The sequence below is a fragment of the Hyaloscypha bicolor genome (assembly GCF_002865645.1).
Source record: "Hyaloscypha bicolor E unplaced genomic scaffold K444scaffold_117, whole genome shotgun sequence".
Taxonomy (NCBI): domain Eukaryota; kingdom Fungi; phylum Ascomycota; class Leotiomycetes; order Helotiales; family Hyaloscyphaceae; genus Hyaloscypha; species Hyaloscypha bicolor.
This window is the reverse complement of record NW_020194619.1, coordinates 1836234-1851634: the sequence shown is the minus strand read 5'-3', so window position 1 is coordinate 1851634 and position 15401 is coordinate 1836234. Positions and strand designations below refer to the sequence as shown.

The window sequence follows — 15401 nt, the reverse complement described above, 5'->3', positions numbered from 1 at the left end:
AATTTTGGACTTTGAGGGGAAACTCACGAGGAACTTGATAAAATGCGGCGTCACAGCAGGACTTTCATCTTTCGGCTAGAAAAGACTGTGGATCGATTACCCTATCACAAGTACTGAGACTACAAAAGCACAAGCGTTAAAAACCCCAATCGCTCCTGCAAACAAACTATGAGTTTTTCTGTGTTTGCCTTGAAGGTAAGGGGTAGCGGAAGCTGTTGCCACGAAACCGCCTGATGAGTGGCTGACCAAGAGGACATTTTTGTTTTCCGAGATGATGAGTTGGTTGAGAAGGGTCGCGGTTACCTCCACGCCGTCTGAGGTCTGTAGGTATCCGTCTGTTGGTGGTTCTCTATCGAGGTCGGAGCTGGAGATGTCACCCACGTTTAGTTTGGAGAGGTCGGAGATTGGGAGTTGGGGTCAGTAGGCTTCGATTCCAGCTTCTTTTAGGGATTTAAGAAAGGGGAGGTGGGTTCAGGTGTGTGGTGGGAGCCGTGGCAAAGTACGACGACGAATGGGAAAGATATTTTGTTCGTTGGGTGTTTGCAAGTTTTTTGGGACATGTTTAGGCTTTAGCTTCAATAGATTTTGCTGGGTGTCTGTATTAGGAAAGTAATGGGAGCTAGCCACCGGAGTGCAATATCGAAGCATGTTAAAACCGGACGGGGAGTAGGAAAAGGAAGATGACTATATTTGACTGTTCGGTTCCTGGGGTCATCCTGCGAGGCAACCAATTGTTAAAGCCAGCCCACTGCGGGTATAATAACTCTCAAGATATAGGAGTTCCTAATCGAAAGAAAAAAATCAGATAATTTAGAGAGTGCTATGATATATAGATGTTTCTTGAAGTCATCCTGAAAGTCGATTGAATACACAGAAAGAGTTGACGTTGAAAATGTCATATCCTATGCATTTCCGCCGCTCCGCTTATTTTGCTGCTAGGTCTCTCCGACACTTCCAGACTTCAACGCCTTCCCATGAATAAGATTTTTTTAGTCAAATGAAATACAATAGTTGATAGACTTGAATCCCATTTATTCCACTCTTTTGGTGAGGCTATTGGCTAATTTTCTAAATCTTACGAAGTGTTTGCCTCGACCCTACCTGAGTATTTTGAACCCCTGCTGATTTGGCCGGCTGTGCTCAAAAGTCCAGCGCTTTCCGTACATTTGAGAACTGGGCCTAGGCTGGCGAAGCCTTTGCACATTCCTTCGACTCCCCTTCGTCTCTTCATCCAATTTCCTCCCTTCAACACTCATCTTTTCCTTCGAAACCCCTCATTCGATATGGAAACACACGACCTGATTACTCAAGAAATCACAGCTGCCGTAAGACCGGTGCTATGGGACAAATCCTTCATTCCTTCACCGGCGCATCTTAGCCAGCCTTCTCAACCGCGAGAGGCTGAGGTCGTCACTTCGTTTATGTGTGAAAGATGTCATGCTTTTGCAAAATGGCATGAACTAAATCAATACTGGCAGCCATCAAGACCCAACATGGCTGTACGACTGTTACAAAGGCTTGTCCCCGGGCGGTTTGAGAAGTTGGCGGTGCGGTACAGGAGGTCGGTCCCCTGGCGGTATACTGAAAGGGAGGGGAAGGAGATATCCTTCGAACTTTACCAGAATTGGAACGAGTTCTATGAGTCCTATGGAAAACGATGTCATTTGTGCAACATTATTTTCTATTCTCTCAGTCGGAGAAACAGCGCGGGGACTATGATCAACTCGGTTCAGTTGATTCAAGACCGCTCCCAGGCGAGTTTTTTTGTGGCTGGAGCCTACAGAGGTGATGATACTAATTTTCGAAACCGGGTTGTTTGCAATGATCTCAAAGAAAATATGCTCATCTGTTGTCTTTGCACTAACGAGGGACAGACGAAAGAGAGGTATTTCCAATATCTACTGCTACGTGCTCTACCCCGGTTCTTCGGCTTGCAGCTAAATGGATTATGGATTGCATTGATCAGCATCCTAACTGCTCAAAGCACTTCAACAATGATTTTCGTCCCACTCGGCTGATCGCTATCGACGAAAAGGATGGCACTCGCATGGCGAGGCTTGAATCAACTAGATTCTGCGATGTTTCTCTGCCTTATGTGGCTCTCAGCTATTGCTGGGGAGGAGAAAGTAAGGTCAGACTGTTACATAAAAATTACGAGCAGCTTTCAAGCAAAGGGGTCCCAAGCTACCAACTTCCAAGGACTATGCAGCATGCAATCGATCTTACTTTCCACTTGGGACAGCGACGGATCTGGATCGATGCTCTCTGCATTATACAAGATGACCATAACGACTAGAAACGGGAGGCTACTCTTATGGCAGATGTTTATGCCAATAGTGTCTTTACAATCGCAGCATCGGGTGCCTCTTCCTGCGATCAAGGCCTATTCACAATTCGAGACCCGCTCCAGGTGGCAGGATGTAAACTGTACGAGCTTCCTCCTACTGGGTCGGGAAATAGAACGGCATCTGTGTCAGTAACACCTCGGCAGTCTGAATTTCCATCTCCGCTTTCTACTCGAGGCTGGGCCCTACAGGAGAGGCTGTTTGCCCCAAGGACGCTTGAATTTGGGTCTTTGATAAGCTGGGAGTGCAAGACGGTGATATGCTCAGAACTTAAGCCTGACCTGACGCAATCGAGGGAAACTCCTCTAATCAAGAATATCTTCGATAGCTTCGAGCAACCAGGGATTAGCCAAAGCCAAAGTGCCCTCTTCGTATGGAATCACGAGATTGTGCGGCTGTTTACAAAAGCTAGGTTAACACAGAAGAGCGACCGGTTGATGGCTATCAGTGGCACAATTCGGCGGCTGAGCGACCAAAGAGACTGGGAAAATATTTATGGGCTCTGGGCACCGTTTTTGGTTCAGCAATTGCTTTGGGAGAGTTATAGCCGAGACAATTCCGCACCTTGGAGTTCCAAGAGGAGCGGTGTAGCCCCGGTTTGGTCGTGGGCGAGTATTACTGGCCCGGTGGGGTATTATTTTGCCAGTTGGTCCATTACCATCACAAACAGCTTCTCTCCTAAGGTGGTTTTGGCTTTGAACACTCCTACAGCAACTCAATCGTACGATAGAGTTGCATCGCAGCTCACTTCTTTGACATTAAAAGGTCACCTGTTCGAGTTAAGAATCCAGGAATATTTCATAACGAGAAAACCCTGGTGTGGAGCTGCAATCGGAAGGGAGATGCCTTTTAAATGGAGCTTCCAAAGTGAGATAAGTGATGCTCTCATCAAGACTCCTTGTTTTTTTCTCTTGCTGTCAGTCTGCCAAATCTGGGAACTGGCTTCGGAAATCGTTTCTGGGCTTGCACTTATCAAAGCTCCGAACATGCCTGGAACTTATGAGAGAATAGGTTTGGTGGAGGGCGAGCTCAAGTATCTATCGCGAAAGCTACGTCGACAAATTGATGTACCGCCGACACAAGATGCTACGATAATCTAGCACTCGAAAAAGGAATTCATCTTTCGAATCAGGGCCAATTTGCTACTTATCCTTACTGCACATATCATGAAAGGAGGTACTAGGGGTTCATATCTATCTCCGACAAATATAAAGCAAACAGTGATAGCTAACAGTGCGTTTGCCTTCTATGCATGTCGAATCCTTGTTGTTTGGCTTGGGGCTACAAGGAAAATGCTTCTAGCAGAGCGGCGTTTCCTTTCGGTGTGTTTCGGTCTGCTTTACTACAACCGGAATATGCTCAACGAGGGTCGAAGATGACAACGTGGCAAGGAAGAGAGTATTTTATTTACATGGGAAACACCTATTAAGTCTGCCACAGTCCTATGGTTGAAGGCTAGTCAGTACGTGTCGAAAATAGCCGTTTTCTCCTTTATTCTAAGCCGCCTTTGTTCTGGGCCACTCAGCGAGGTTCTCGAAACCACAAGATATTAATTGGCGGTACTTTCTGTAAGTCACTCTTCGCATTCACAAAACATCTTTCTTCCCAATCCTCACTTTTGAATACTTCAAATGCTCAGCCCTTACTAGACAACCAGGCTTCTACAAGGCACACTCAATGTACCAAAAGCTCTGGAACAATGAAATGCCAACCCAAGGCCTTTGTGTTACTTTATTTGATCTTGTGTGTCATTTGAAACACTCATTCTGATCCATTCGATTCGTTTTCAAGCAAATGTCTTGCCGTTAGTTAATGCTCTTGAAGAGGGCGTGAGCATGGTTTGTTACTGACCAGCTGTATTTAGAGATCATTGAGAATAGAGAAGGTCGCGGCAGCGCTAAATACAGATTTATAGAACGTAGAATCTTTTTCACCATGCCAGCCTTATGCGCTGAGTCTATTCACATCCTTCACTGGTATCTTCCATCTTCCTTGAGTTTGTACGAAAGGGGGTCTCAGGAAGTCAAGAGCCACCCTTGCAAGGCGGTGAGACGCTCAGACCAACCAAAAATATAGGATATTAGCCATTACCCCATAATTTCCCTCGAACAGCGATGGCAAAACTAGGGGGTGGTTTTTGACTTCTTGAGACCCCCTTTCGTACCAAAATCCAGTTCTCGGTCGCTAAATGACCCCTCACATTTAGCGAGCCTCCTAGACGGTCATTTGGCGGCCCCTGTCGAACCTCGAGCTCAGTCTTTTCCAATAGTTTAAACACCCGAGGGATGCGGTAAGCTTAAATAAACGACTCCCATAACTGCCCCCAAAAAAGTTTTTTTTGAGGACATTTTGACATTTCGACACTGAGGCATCAATTGTTCCCTTTCTTTTTGTTGCATCCAGCTGAAGCTGAAAAATGACTCCCTAAACGCCTCTGAGCAAAGGGGCGGAATTCTAGAATAATGACAACAATCAATAAAGAGGCGGACTGTTCCTGCCGGTGTAAAGGTCGGGGTTTTCCGGTGGCGGTGTTACGTCGTATGAATTAAGGGCAGTATGTCACTGTGTCTCATTTTTGCCCAGGGTACCCTTTGCTTCTTTTCTCCTAAGCCAATTTGATAAAGGGGAAAGTCAGCTGCTTAGCTCGGCTGTAAAGCGGATGAGATCACAGTTTGGGCTCAGGGCATCATTCGCTCTTCCTTGGAGAAAGACAAAGCGGATTATCATGGCCCAGAATATCTTGGTTGGCAGAAATAACGTCGCTTTTCGTCTCTTGCACTACGTAGGAGCTTGGCGGAGTGCTCTCGTGGCTTGGCGACTTGGCAACTTGGCAAATGGCTTTTTTCTACACCCTGAGCCCATTCTGCAGGTACGCGACGATTCGATTATGAGAAGGCGTAGACCCAAATAGATTCTGGCTTCCCAACTCGTTGCGTTTCCCCACCCCTTTTTTTCCGTCCCTCGTCTTGCTTGATTCAATACTTGGCGAGGCTCGGGTTGGAAATTACTTGTCTGGGCAAACTATTGTCCTCAGTTCCTCTCCCACTCTATTGCATATTTCAAGTACCACGAGGCCAGTACTACTCAGCAGAGACCTCAAAACCTCAACCTACACTCGTTTCTATTGTATTCTTACAGTGTATACAGCATCTCAAGATGTTTTTCACTACCACACTCGTTTTTGCTCTTCAGTTTCTAGCTGTCTCTGCCAAATTGCGAACTTTTAATTGGAATATCGGATGGGTATCAGCCTCTCCTGATGGATTGGCACGACCTTTCGTCGGAATCAACGGACAATGGCCCTGCCCACCTATTAATGTTAACCTTGGGGACATTATAAAGATTAATGCTTATAATGGTCTGGGAAATGAGAGCACGGCCATACATTTTCATGGAATTTTCCAGAATGGTACGAACTTCATGGATGGGCCAGCGATGGTCACACAATGCCCGATTGCTCCAGGAGAAAGTAAGTCCCAAGAACTTCAGCACGACGATACCCAGCTGACCTTTCAAAGAATTTGTATACGAGTTTAAAGTAAGGCAATCAATAGTGGAGGCATATTCTCAATACCAGAGACCTGATTGTGGCTTTAGGTGACCCAAACTGGAACTTATTGGTATCACGCCCACATTGGCGGGCAGTATGTTGGTATAATCCTCTTTGCTGATTTCTTGGCTTTTTGTTGATATTCTACAGACGGATTTCGAGGGCCCATTGTTGTTCATGACCCGGCACCACCGTTCAAGTACGACCAAGAAATCGTCATGACTCTCTCAGATTTGTACCATGATGAGGCACCAAACTTGGTCCACTACTATCAATCACCGGAGAACTCAGGCTCGGAACCAGTACCAGATTCCAATTTAATCAACGAAGCGCAGAATGTCCGTTTCCCTATCGTGGCGGGCAAGACCTACTTGTTTCGGATTATTAACATGGGAGCATTCGCAAGTCAATGGCTCCAGTTTGGCCAGCACACTATGACTATTGTCGAGGTCGATGGAGTTTACACTCAGCCATACGATGTTCCTATGTTGTTCATGGCAACAGCGCAACGATACAGTGTTCTTGTCAAGGCAAAGCCAACTGCTGTCCAAAACTTCGCGATCGTGGCTACCATGGCGATGGACATGTTCGATCCCAGCAAGATTTCGCCAAAAATGCTGCCATCGGTAAGCATCCTCATGTCATAATTGAGGTCGTCTCGCTGACAGCGGGCAGGTTACCTCTTGGCTTGTTTACAATTCTGCGGCCCCACTTCCAAACCCCTTCGAGATCACGCCCCAGCCCTTCGATGATACACAACTAGTGCCATACGATGCACAACCTCTCCTCAACTCGCCTACGATACAGACGTATGGCTAATTTCCTTCTCATTCACTATATGGGCTAATCCATTCATAGGATCTACTACACTGTCTCCTTCGGTGCCAATGAGAACAATCAAATTCGGGGATATATCAACGGACAGACCTATGTTGCTCAGAAGGCATGGCTCAAGAGGTTATGTAGAGAACAAGAGCTAACGTGCCTCAGGTCCCAACGCTGTACACGGTTCTCAGCGCACCCCTGACTAACCTATACAACCCCGCCATCTATGGTCAGGTAAACCCAACCATTCTTCCCCTCGGCACCGTTGTCGAGATGCAAATCGACAACCACGACGTGGGAAACCACCCTTTTCATCTCCACGGCCATAACTTCCAAGTCGTCAACCGGTTTGGAGGAGCACCAAGCATCCCTGATATGCCCAACCCGTGGCCGGTGACGCCAATGCGCCGAGACGTTATCATTATTCCAGGCGGTGGCTCGGTGACAATTCGCTTCGTGGCAGACAATCCAGGTGTCAGCCTGTTTCATTGCCACATTGAGTGGCACGTCGAGGCTGGATTGACGGCTACTATCATCGAAGCTCCCGATGTCCTTCAGAAGTCCAAGCCGTACATCCCTACCAGTCACAAGACAGCCTGCAAGCTACAGAAGATCTCGATGAAAGGAAATGCTGCTGGAAATTACAAGAATTGGCTGGACTTGACAGGAGCCAATACCTCGCCGCCATTGGACAGCTGGGGGTAAGTGAATCCTCTCTGTTTCTTGTGGATCTGGAAATGCTAACTTGATGAACAGAGCTTTGGTAAACCCGCCAGCATCAGCTTAAACGCTTTAAAGACAATTCGGAGTTTTCAGCTTTCTTGGGAGATGAGGGGTAGCTTAGGGATGTGGCTGGATTTTTAAGGGACATAAATTTCATAGATTGCAGACGGCAATTAATACCTAATTTGGTTGAGAGATACCTTCGTCAATTTTGCCGCTTGAACATATGAGGGTTTGGCCTTTTATGCGCATGGAACACTTGTTTCTCTGCCCAAATCAAGAAAATGGGATCCCTGAAACCATCGTACCTCTTTCTGTCATATGGAGCCACGGGGAACATAAACCAGTCCACTGGGATTCTTTCCTACCCTCAAGACTCGACTCCCACTAAACCAAGCGCGCTCAACTCAATGCCCAAACCATCACCCTCCAGCTCCTCCAACTTTTCAAATAGAAGCTTCCATTAATATCAATCCCACTATCATCGAGCGCTTGCTTCATCAATCCTTCACACTCCTCCGCCTCCTACTCAATCTCCTTATCTCTCGCCATCTCCTCCTTCCCAAACTTACAATACCCCTCGGTCGGAGCGCCACACACCCCTCTCTTCTCACGCACACGCATTAACTATCAATTCAATCTCAATCTCTCAGACCCTGGTATCTGGTCTGTTGGTGGCAAGAACGCGTTGATCAGTCCTGGAATTGTGGCGAAGTCTAGGTCCTAGAATTCTTGGAATTAGGCGTACAGGCGTTCGTGAAAGGCAAGATGGTCATTCGCTGTTTGAAATTGTGGAGGGAGGTGGGGAATGGCGGTAAGACAGGGGGAATCGTGTGTTGTGGGCGTCGATTGTGCCGATGGGGTAGCTGTATTTCTGTGCTAGTTTTGTTCGCCCGGTGGTTCTTCTCTGGTCTGCGTAAAATCAGAGTTAAATGTTGCATAGAAGAGTTGAGGAAATAATCCATTACCTTTGGGCAGAAGCTGGTCTGTTGCGTCTTCCCACATGTTGACGACCACCCCCCGATCAAGCCAAAACTAGAGCTGGGCAATTTTTAGGGAGACTTGAGGCCAAAGCAGGTTTGGGTATTTGCTCGGGATTACAATTTCTCCCATAACGAAGGCCGAAAGGTGCAGAAGCGGTGTGGCTTGGGCAACAAAGAATCATTGCGAAAGTGGGATTCCGCATCCAGACAATGGGCATTGCGCAATGAGTCTAACGGGGCCGTGAAAACGATGAATACAAAATAGGAACATAGAAGATGACGGCTATTGAACGTCAAGTCATATTGCTTGCCCTTTGCAACCCTTTTGGGAAGCAGCGACCCAACCCTTTATTATGATACACTATCCTTGCGCCTTTTTACTCCAACTTGCCAACCACGATCTTGAGAATCTCCTCCAAGTTCTTCCCCGCATTTTTCGGCTCCTTCGCTACACTCTGCCAGATTTCGCCGTGTCTGGGCTCACTGAGGATGCACTTCGCTACTACATCGGCTCGTTTTTCCTGAGTAGCAATATTAGCGTTGAACCGCCTATCGTACCGCCAGAAACCTACTTCAGTTCCATGCTGCAACAAGAACTTGTAGTACCAAGCCCAGGTATCACCCAAATCACTATCAAGTAGAATTGCCTTCTCGAACCAATTTTGTGCCTTTTCTAATCTTCTCTCGCCCCAGAATATTCGCGCGATTGTAACGAACAGGATGGGGTCATTGTCGACCTTCTTGATTGCCTCCAAGGCCCGCGGCTTTCGTTGGGTCCGCGGTTCGAGGTGCCAAATGGATTCGCTGTAAAGAAGGCCGCTGTTGGGAACTTGTTGCAAAGCTTGCGCCATGAGGTTCTTGGCTTGGCTAATGTTGTTTGCTCGTCGCTCGATACGTACCGATTCGGTCCAAAGTTCAGGTGATTTGGGTATTGCCAGTCGTGCTCGGTCAAGTATACCACGGGATTTGACAGTATTGCCAGCCTTCTCTTCCAGGCGCGAGTACAGCAGCCAAAGTGGTACCGATTTGGGGCATGCTTTGGTTCCTGTTCCGTACGCCTCGCGAGCTTGCGGCAGCTTCCCTTCGCCTTGGTATATCTGGCCCTTCATCATCCATAGCTTAGCAGCAGCGGGAAATAACTGAAGTGCCTGGTTGACCAAGTCAAGCGCAGCTTCAGCATCACCCAATTGGCGTTCGAAAGCCGCACTTTTCATCCAAACTCGGTCGGTAGGGGCTTCTTGTCGTGCTGTTGTGAGGAGGTCGCGAGCTTGTTCGGGTTGGTTATTTTCAGCCTCTAACTTGACAGCTGCGAGCCAAATGTCCTCATTGTTGGGATTTTGTTTGAAGGCCCGGCCGAGGACTCGTCTTGCATTGTTAATTTCTCCAGCTTGCCATTTCTCCTTAGCTAGCATCATCCACAGAACTTCGCTCTGGGGGCATGCTTCAACTGCTTTCTCCAGCATTTGCCACAGTGCGTCTTTCGTGCCGTGATTCTTTTCAAAATCCGCCGCCGCCAACCACAACTTTCTGCTGTTCACGAAAACTCGAAGGGCATAGGCATAGATTGCACGGGCAGTCTCATACTTTCCACGTCCGATACTGGCTCGTGCATCTTCCATCCAAATGTCCTTTCGATCATCGTCTTCATCGAGTGTCCATCCGAGAGTTTCCTGAATGATATTGGCACAGGTCATGATAGCGCCCTCTTCCTCGCATTTCTCAGCCTCAGTAATCCATTCCTCTCTTTTCAGCATTGCTGATTCTTTCGCAAGTGCGAGAACGGCACGTTTCATCACATTGATTTTGTAGTTGCCCGTCTGCTCCTGCAGCCGAGCTGCGGCAATCCAAATCTCGTGCGACGTGGGGATGGCTTTGCGAGCCTTGTTCAGGATCTTTTGCGCATTCTCGGCACTCTCAAGTCGTGCAAGAGCTAGCCAAAGTTCGACTGAAAGGGGTATAATCTCAGTAGCTTTCGCAAGTAGAAGTCGAGCATCATCGGGATCTTCCTCCAGGTTGACTGCTTCCTTCCAGAGCATAACTGATTGAGGGATGTGATCTAACGCGTGTCGGATGACTCGCTTCTTCGCTCTGGACTCTGACTCCAGATTCATAGCTTCCACCCAGAGTCGCACCGAATGGTCATTGTTCTTGATCGCGTTCGCAGCAATGATCTTGGCGTTATGATTGTCATTTAGTCGGATATTCTCCAGCCAGACATCTTCGTTCTTCGGACAAAACTCGCATCCTCGTGCAATAACATTTCGAGCTGCCACTGTCTTTCCAGCCAGCTCTTCCAATCTTGCAGCAGCAATCCATCCAGGACCATGCTTAGGATTTGTTCGGATGACGGATTCTAGTAGGACTCGAGCTCTGTTAATATCACCAACTTGTGCCTCCCCTTCTTGAATCTGTGACTTCGCAAGGCTCGTTAGGTAACCCTTAGGGTCGATATTTGTTGCGCTGCCAGCAACAGAGTCCGTTCCTTGAGAAGCTTGATCAAGTTTGACTTTCAAAACCTTGTCTCTTGCCGCTCCAATGTCCGCAAAGTTCGTCATCGTACCATCCGGACCATCTCCTCCAGACGGGCCTTCATCTGCAACTGTGGTACCGAGTTCGGTCGAGTCTCGTGCTCCAGCAATAACACTGTCTGGCACAGCATAGAACCTCTGTCTCAAAGCCTGCTTGGCCCTCCGATTCTTTCCTGTGAGATCGCCAACCTCTGGCAAATTCGCCCAATCCTCATCGCTAACAGTACTTAAAGCTCGTTTTAGGTCCGCGAACTGTTGTTGAATCTTCGGGTTGTTCCGCTCGTACTCCTCTCGCTCTGCTTGCTCGCGTGCTTCCCTGTAGGTAGAAACGTCGGTAATCTGTTCATCTATACGCATATATGATAAACCATCTGCAATGGGGATGAAGGGGTAATACAAAGGGGGTGGAGAGACCAACCTTCTAGCTTTCCGCCTCCTGTCCATCTTCTCGTCTACCTCCTGGTAGATGCGATCCGCCTCATCGTCATCTTTGTCGTATGCCCCGCCAGCGAATAACCCGACTTCGTTCTCTGGATCCTGAAACCGCTCATCATCGTCGTCCTCTTCCTTCTTCTCGGGTGCACCGTACGCGGTTGGTGCAGCAGCTCCGAGCTGGGCGGCCCGCTTTGCGAGAGCTTCCTTGATCTGGTCTTCACTTGGGCCTTCACGCGCCGGACCAAGATCTGAACGGGTTGTAAATCCTGTGGCACCACGACCAAGACCAGCGACATAGTTCTCGGGCGCGGGCTGGTTCAGGAAGTCTCGGCGTCCAGCCATGGTTGTGTGGGAGGTGGAGTTGAAGTGTCGATGAGAGGTGGAGGAATCTCCAGGTTGAAGGCAGCGAAAATAAAAGTGGAGAAATCGGCAAGGCTGGGTCACGTGAAATAAAGTTAAATTCAAGTCTCACTTTCTCTTCTCTCCTTCATCCCCATTTTTGAGAAATCAATCTGCTAACTTTATTGGCCTCACTAAAGCTACAATACGGGAATGCAGGTCCTATCCGAAGAATCCAATCAACAACGACCGGTATGTTATACTTACAGATTCAAACGCCAAGCCAGCCTTGCATCAACCTTACGAACCCGTATGGCGGAGCCTTTTGTGTTTTGTATCTTATTGCTCTTTTGGAATTCCAATAAATCTGCCACGTTGCAGTCAGCACGCATTGTATATTTTATAAGCCAGAAACAACGTTCCTTTACGGACTTTGAACCCAAATGATCGTCTAACTCCGCATAGCTGAGTCAAAGGCTGAGACACTCAGAGGACCTTCTAAACGCGATGCTTACAGCAGCCTTTCGGAAAGTTACTGACAGGTAGTTCCTCCATCCATACTCAGCCGCACGTGATTTACGAGCGAGGCCCATGGATTCGTCAAGATATGATTAGTCAATCCTGGGGAAAATGTAAAACGACACCCCCACGGGTGTCGATTAGGCGTATCAATGGATTTTAGAGTTTTAATAATGCCTAAATAGTTGCTTGTACTTACTTAAGCCCTTCTCTTGAATCAGATTTCCTAATATAGGTATAAGGAGGCTTGTATGTAAGAGCTCTAATTTGGGGCGTAGAATGGGCGAGGCGATTATTGCTTACGAGGTAAATTAGTTCCAGGCGCTTAATCACTAAATTTTCAGGCTCTCATAGTACCTTGAAAATTCCGACTTTCCTTACCTTCTTTAAATTTTCTTAAGTCCACTAATTATTATATAATAAAATTTTTATGTCATATTAGCTTATAATCTGGCTTTCTATAATGTAAAAAAATAATTAAATTATAATAATTCTTTATATAGTAAATTAAACTTAAAGGAAAACTAGTTTTTTTGGTGTTCCTCACTGCTTTAGGTTAGTCCGGCCCCCAATCGACACCCCCGGGGGGGAGGGAGGGGGGTTCGTTTTACATTGCCCTTTCCATCAGCGTTCCCATTTCTTGCCATTTCTATAGTTGCCCCTCCGCCAGAAACAGAACCCATTATCCCGACTGGAGGACAAGATCCACTGTCTTCCAAGACTCCAAGGGCAAACTTAGCTTCACGGACTGAGTTTCATTCCCTAAGGATCTTGCCAATGGAGCTAACTAGTACCACCCTCGTCACTCGAAAACGAAGCTGAACCTTCATTCCAGAACGTGATGTCAGGCAAACAACTCCTTCTTCTCCAATATCCTCCTAGTTGGCATACGTACCTACCTGAGCGTGCGTCCTTGGTCTTGGAAGACACCAAACGACAGCACCTGAATGTTGACTTTTGACACTACGTTCGCTTCAACTCCTCCGCACGAAGATCACATTTTCCCGCCCCTCAGGAGAGCGTTCAAGAAGAGCAGAACGAGATGTAGAACTTGTAAAGCAAGGAAGGTAAAGGTGAGTAGAGAATCACGCTCTTCCCAATTCGAGAGCATACGCTCAAAGGCCACAGTGTGATGAAAAGCACCCTCTTTGTGGCAATTACTCTAGATGATACCCATGCCTAGCAAGTGACGATTTCGAGCACTTCTTTGAATTACCGAAAAAGAACAACAACAGCATTTCAGTTGGCCGTCGTCGCCGATCTCACGTCTGTTGGAATATCGATCTTTACCAAGCCCGCTGGAATCAGCCACTCAAAAGAACAACGGGTTTTGGAATTACCTCATGCACCATTACACTACATCCACATGCAAGGAACTGCCAGATGGAAATTCTCGAAAAGCAAACTATGTGTGGTCCATTGACATACCAAAACTCGAATTCTAATCCGATCCAGTCCTCAGTGATTTAACAGGTATCTCGGCCCTACATCATTGAGCACTTGCCCCAGAAGAACAGAACCGTGGCTCTCATATGCAGCTGGATATTACTTTGACTGAGTAATTAGGAATCACCGAAAGGCGCTGAGTGAAGTGGACAAGACATTTGCGGAGGCAGTGCCTGCAACAGCGATCCGGATTACGCACCACACATGGCTTGCTGCACACAGCGACAAAGAACCATACGAGCTTTATTTGCAAACTTATTACATGGCTCAAGAAATCCAGGTCCTCCTTGAGCAGATGTACCCCTGGCCAGCCGGCTCAGGGTACCTTTGCTATGTCGAAAAGACACCGGCAGAGGATACTGTAGAAGTGGCTTGCATCGACCCATTCTTGCTCAGCAGCCAAGAAGACCTGGCAAGCTTCTCAGCAACCTTCGGCGAGAAGACGCAAACTCAAGCGACAAGCTAGTTCACGCAGAGGCTATCGCAGAGCTAGCATCGATGTACCTCTCTATCTGTAATGGAGGACCTCAAGTGCCTCTTCAGCGAGAAGTGGCAATAATGCCCCTTAGGCTTCCAGGAAGATTCCTCGGACTTATCGAACTGAAAGACGCTCGTGCGCTAGCGCTATTGACTCGCAATTTATCATTACTCAAGGTGATTGATTCAGTGTGGTGGCTTCATGGTATTGGTTGATCGCAGAGGGCAACAGGGTAACTGTGACTTCTGTTGCAGGCATTGCGGAGATGGTACTTCTAGATTGGGCTTGGTCAATGGAGTGGTCTTTTAGAGTACTAGCGGGTGATTTGCGGCCTTTGAAATGAGGTGCTAGATGATGGACATACGATAAGGTCTCGAAATATTGGCGTTGGGGAACCCGCTGGTTCAAGATTATGCCGCGATTCTGTACCCAGGCAGGATTAATTCCGTCACTCAGCTCACAACATATTTGCTCCATCATGTGCAGTTGCTAACAAGGCCTTACTCTCGGCCTTGGTTCAAGGAAGAAAAGGAATCGATTGTACGGACAAATTATGCAAATTCTCGATTTACCTAGCATCCAGGGTCTCAAGGTTATAAGGCTTGCAGAAGGCCAACGATGAATATATACACCAGAACCAATCACCACATCTCCGCAATTCGACATCACTTCTCATAGAGCATCCCCTGTCACCTCAGTGCCTCGAGTTCTTCTCTTTCCCCTCCCGCCATTTCGTGAGTCACGGATGCTGGAGTTGATCCCAGCTCAGCAACAGCAGTCCTCCTCAAACGTTTCAGCTCTTCCTTTTCGTCCGCGGTCAGCGTCTTGTCTTCGGCCTGCACCCAGGTTGCCGCAGATCTCTTGCATCGCCGGAAAATCAGAATACCAATCAGGACAAGAAGAGCAAGCCCGACAGCTCCGGACCCAGCACTAATTCCAGCTTTGCACCAACACTGAGGCCTCCGCTTGCTGGCGGCGGTGTGGTGCTAGGAGTTGGCGTTGGACTCGATGAAGGAGTGCTAAACGTCGGATAGTAGTCCATCGGTGTACTACTGGGCGTAGAAGTCGAAGAAGATGTCGTCGGTTTCGCTGCAAGATCAATTGCAAAGTCCGAATTCGCTGGTGTGAAAAACGTATCGTTGGCCATTAACGGCGCAATAGCGACCTTCTGCGGACCACCTGTGAGTCTGAGCGAAATCAATCCTTCAGGCCCGCTTGATCCAGGCGTCC

General features: G+C 47.7%; 3 protein-coding genes across 3 annotated transcripts; 2 read left to right on the top strand and 1 right to left on the bottom strand.

Annotated features, from left to right (window-relative positions):
• The first annotated feature begins 1936 nt into the window (after positions 1-1936).
• K444DRAFT_692871 (uncharacterized protein) lies at positions 1937-3757 on the top strand. Its single transcript, XM_024887829.1, has one exon. The coding sequence runs from the start codon at positions 2315-2317 to the stop codon at positions 3443-3445; it is 1131 nt and encodes a 376-aa protein (XP_024734159.1). The 5' UTR covers positions 1937-2314; the 3' UTR covers positions 3446-3757.
• A 1144-nt stretch (positions 3758-4901) lies between these two features.
• K444DRAFT_644874 (multicopper oxidase) lies at positions 4902-7425 on the top strand (the record flags this gene model as incomplete). The annotated part of the gene is made up of 7 exons (XM_024885015.1): positions 4902-4929; positions 5545-5814; positions 5864-5883; positions 5943-5997; positions 6046-6521; positions 6571-6704; positions 6864-7425. The coding sequence occupies 7 exons, from the start codon at positions 4902-4904 to the stop codon at positions 7423-7425; spliced, it is 1545 nt and encodes a 514-aa protein (XP_024734158.1).
• A 1146-nt stretch (positions 7426-8571) lies between these two features.
• On the bottom strand, positions 8572-11757 carry K444DRAFT_654279 (putative Pre-mRNA-splicing factor prp1). The gene is made up of 3 exons (XM_024885934.1): positions 11373-11757; positions 8999-11270; positions 8572-8947 (listed from the first exon to the last, which is right to left on the bottom strand). The coding sequence occupies exons 1-3, from the start codon at positions 11729-11731 to the stop codon at positions 8804-8806; spliced, it is 2775 nt and encodes a 924-aa protein (XP_024734157.1). The 5' UTR covers positions 11732-11757; the 3' UTR covers positions 8572-8803.
• Between the last annotated feature and the right edge of the window lie 3644 nt (positions 11758-15401).

What these genes read in the sequence shown, in the direction of transcription:
- K444DRAFT_692871 (XM_024887829.1), top strand. Translation starts at nt 2,315, where the DNA reads ATGGCAGATGTTTATGCCAATAGTGTCTTTACAATCGCAGCATCGGGT.
- K444DRAFT_654279 (XM_024885934.1), bottom strand. Translation starts at nt 11,731, where the DNA reads ATGGCTGGACGCCGAGACTTCCTGAACCAGCCCGCGCCCGAGAACTAT. An exon ending in AGGAGGCGGAAAGCTAGAAG is followed by an intron (nt 11,271 to 11,372) that starts GTTGGTCTCTCC and finishes TTCTACCTACAG; the next exon opens with GGAAGCACGCGAGCAAGCAG. An exon ending in TGTTGCAGCATGGAACTGAA is followed by an intron (nt 8,948 to 8,998) that starts GTAGGTTTCTGG and finishes ATTGCTACTCAG; the next exon opens with GAAAAACGAGCCGATGTAGT.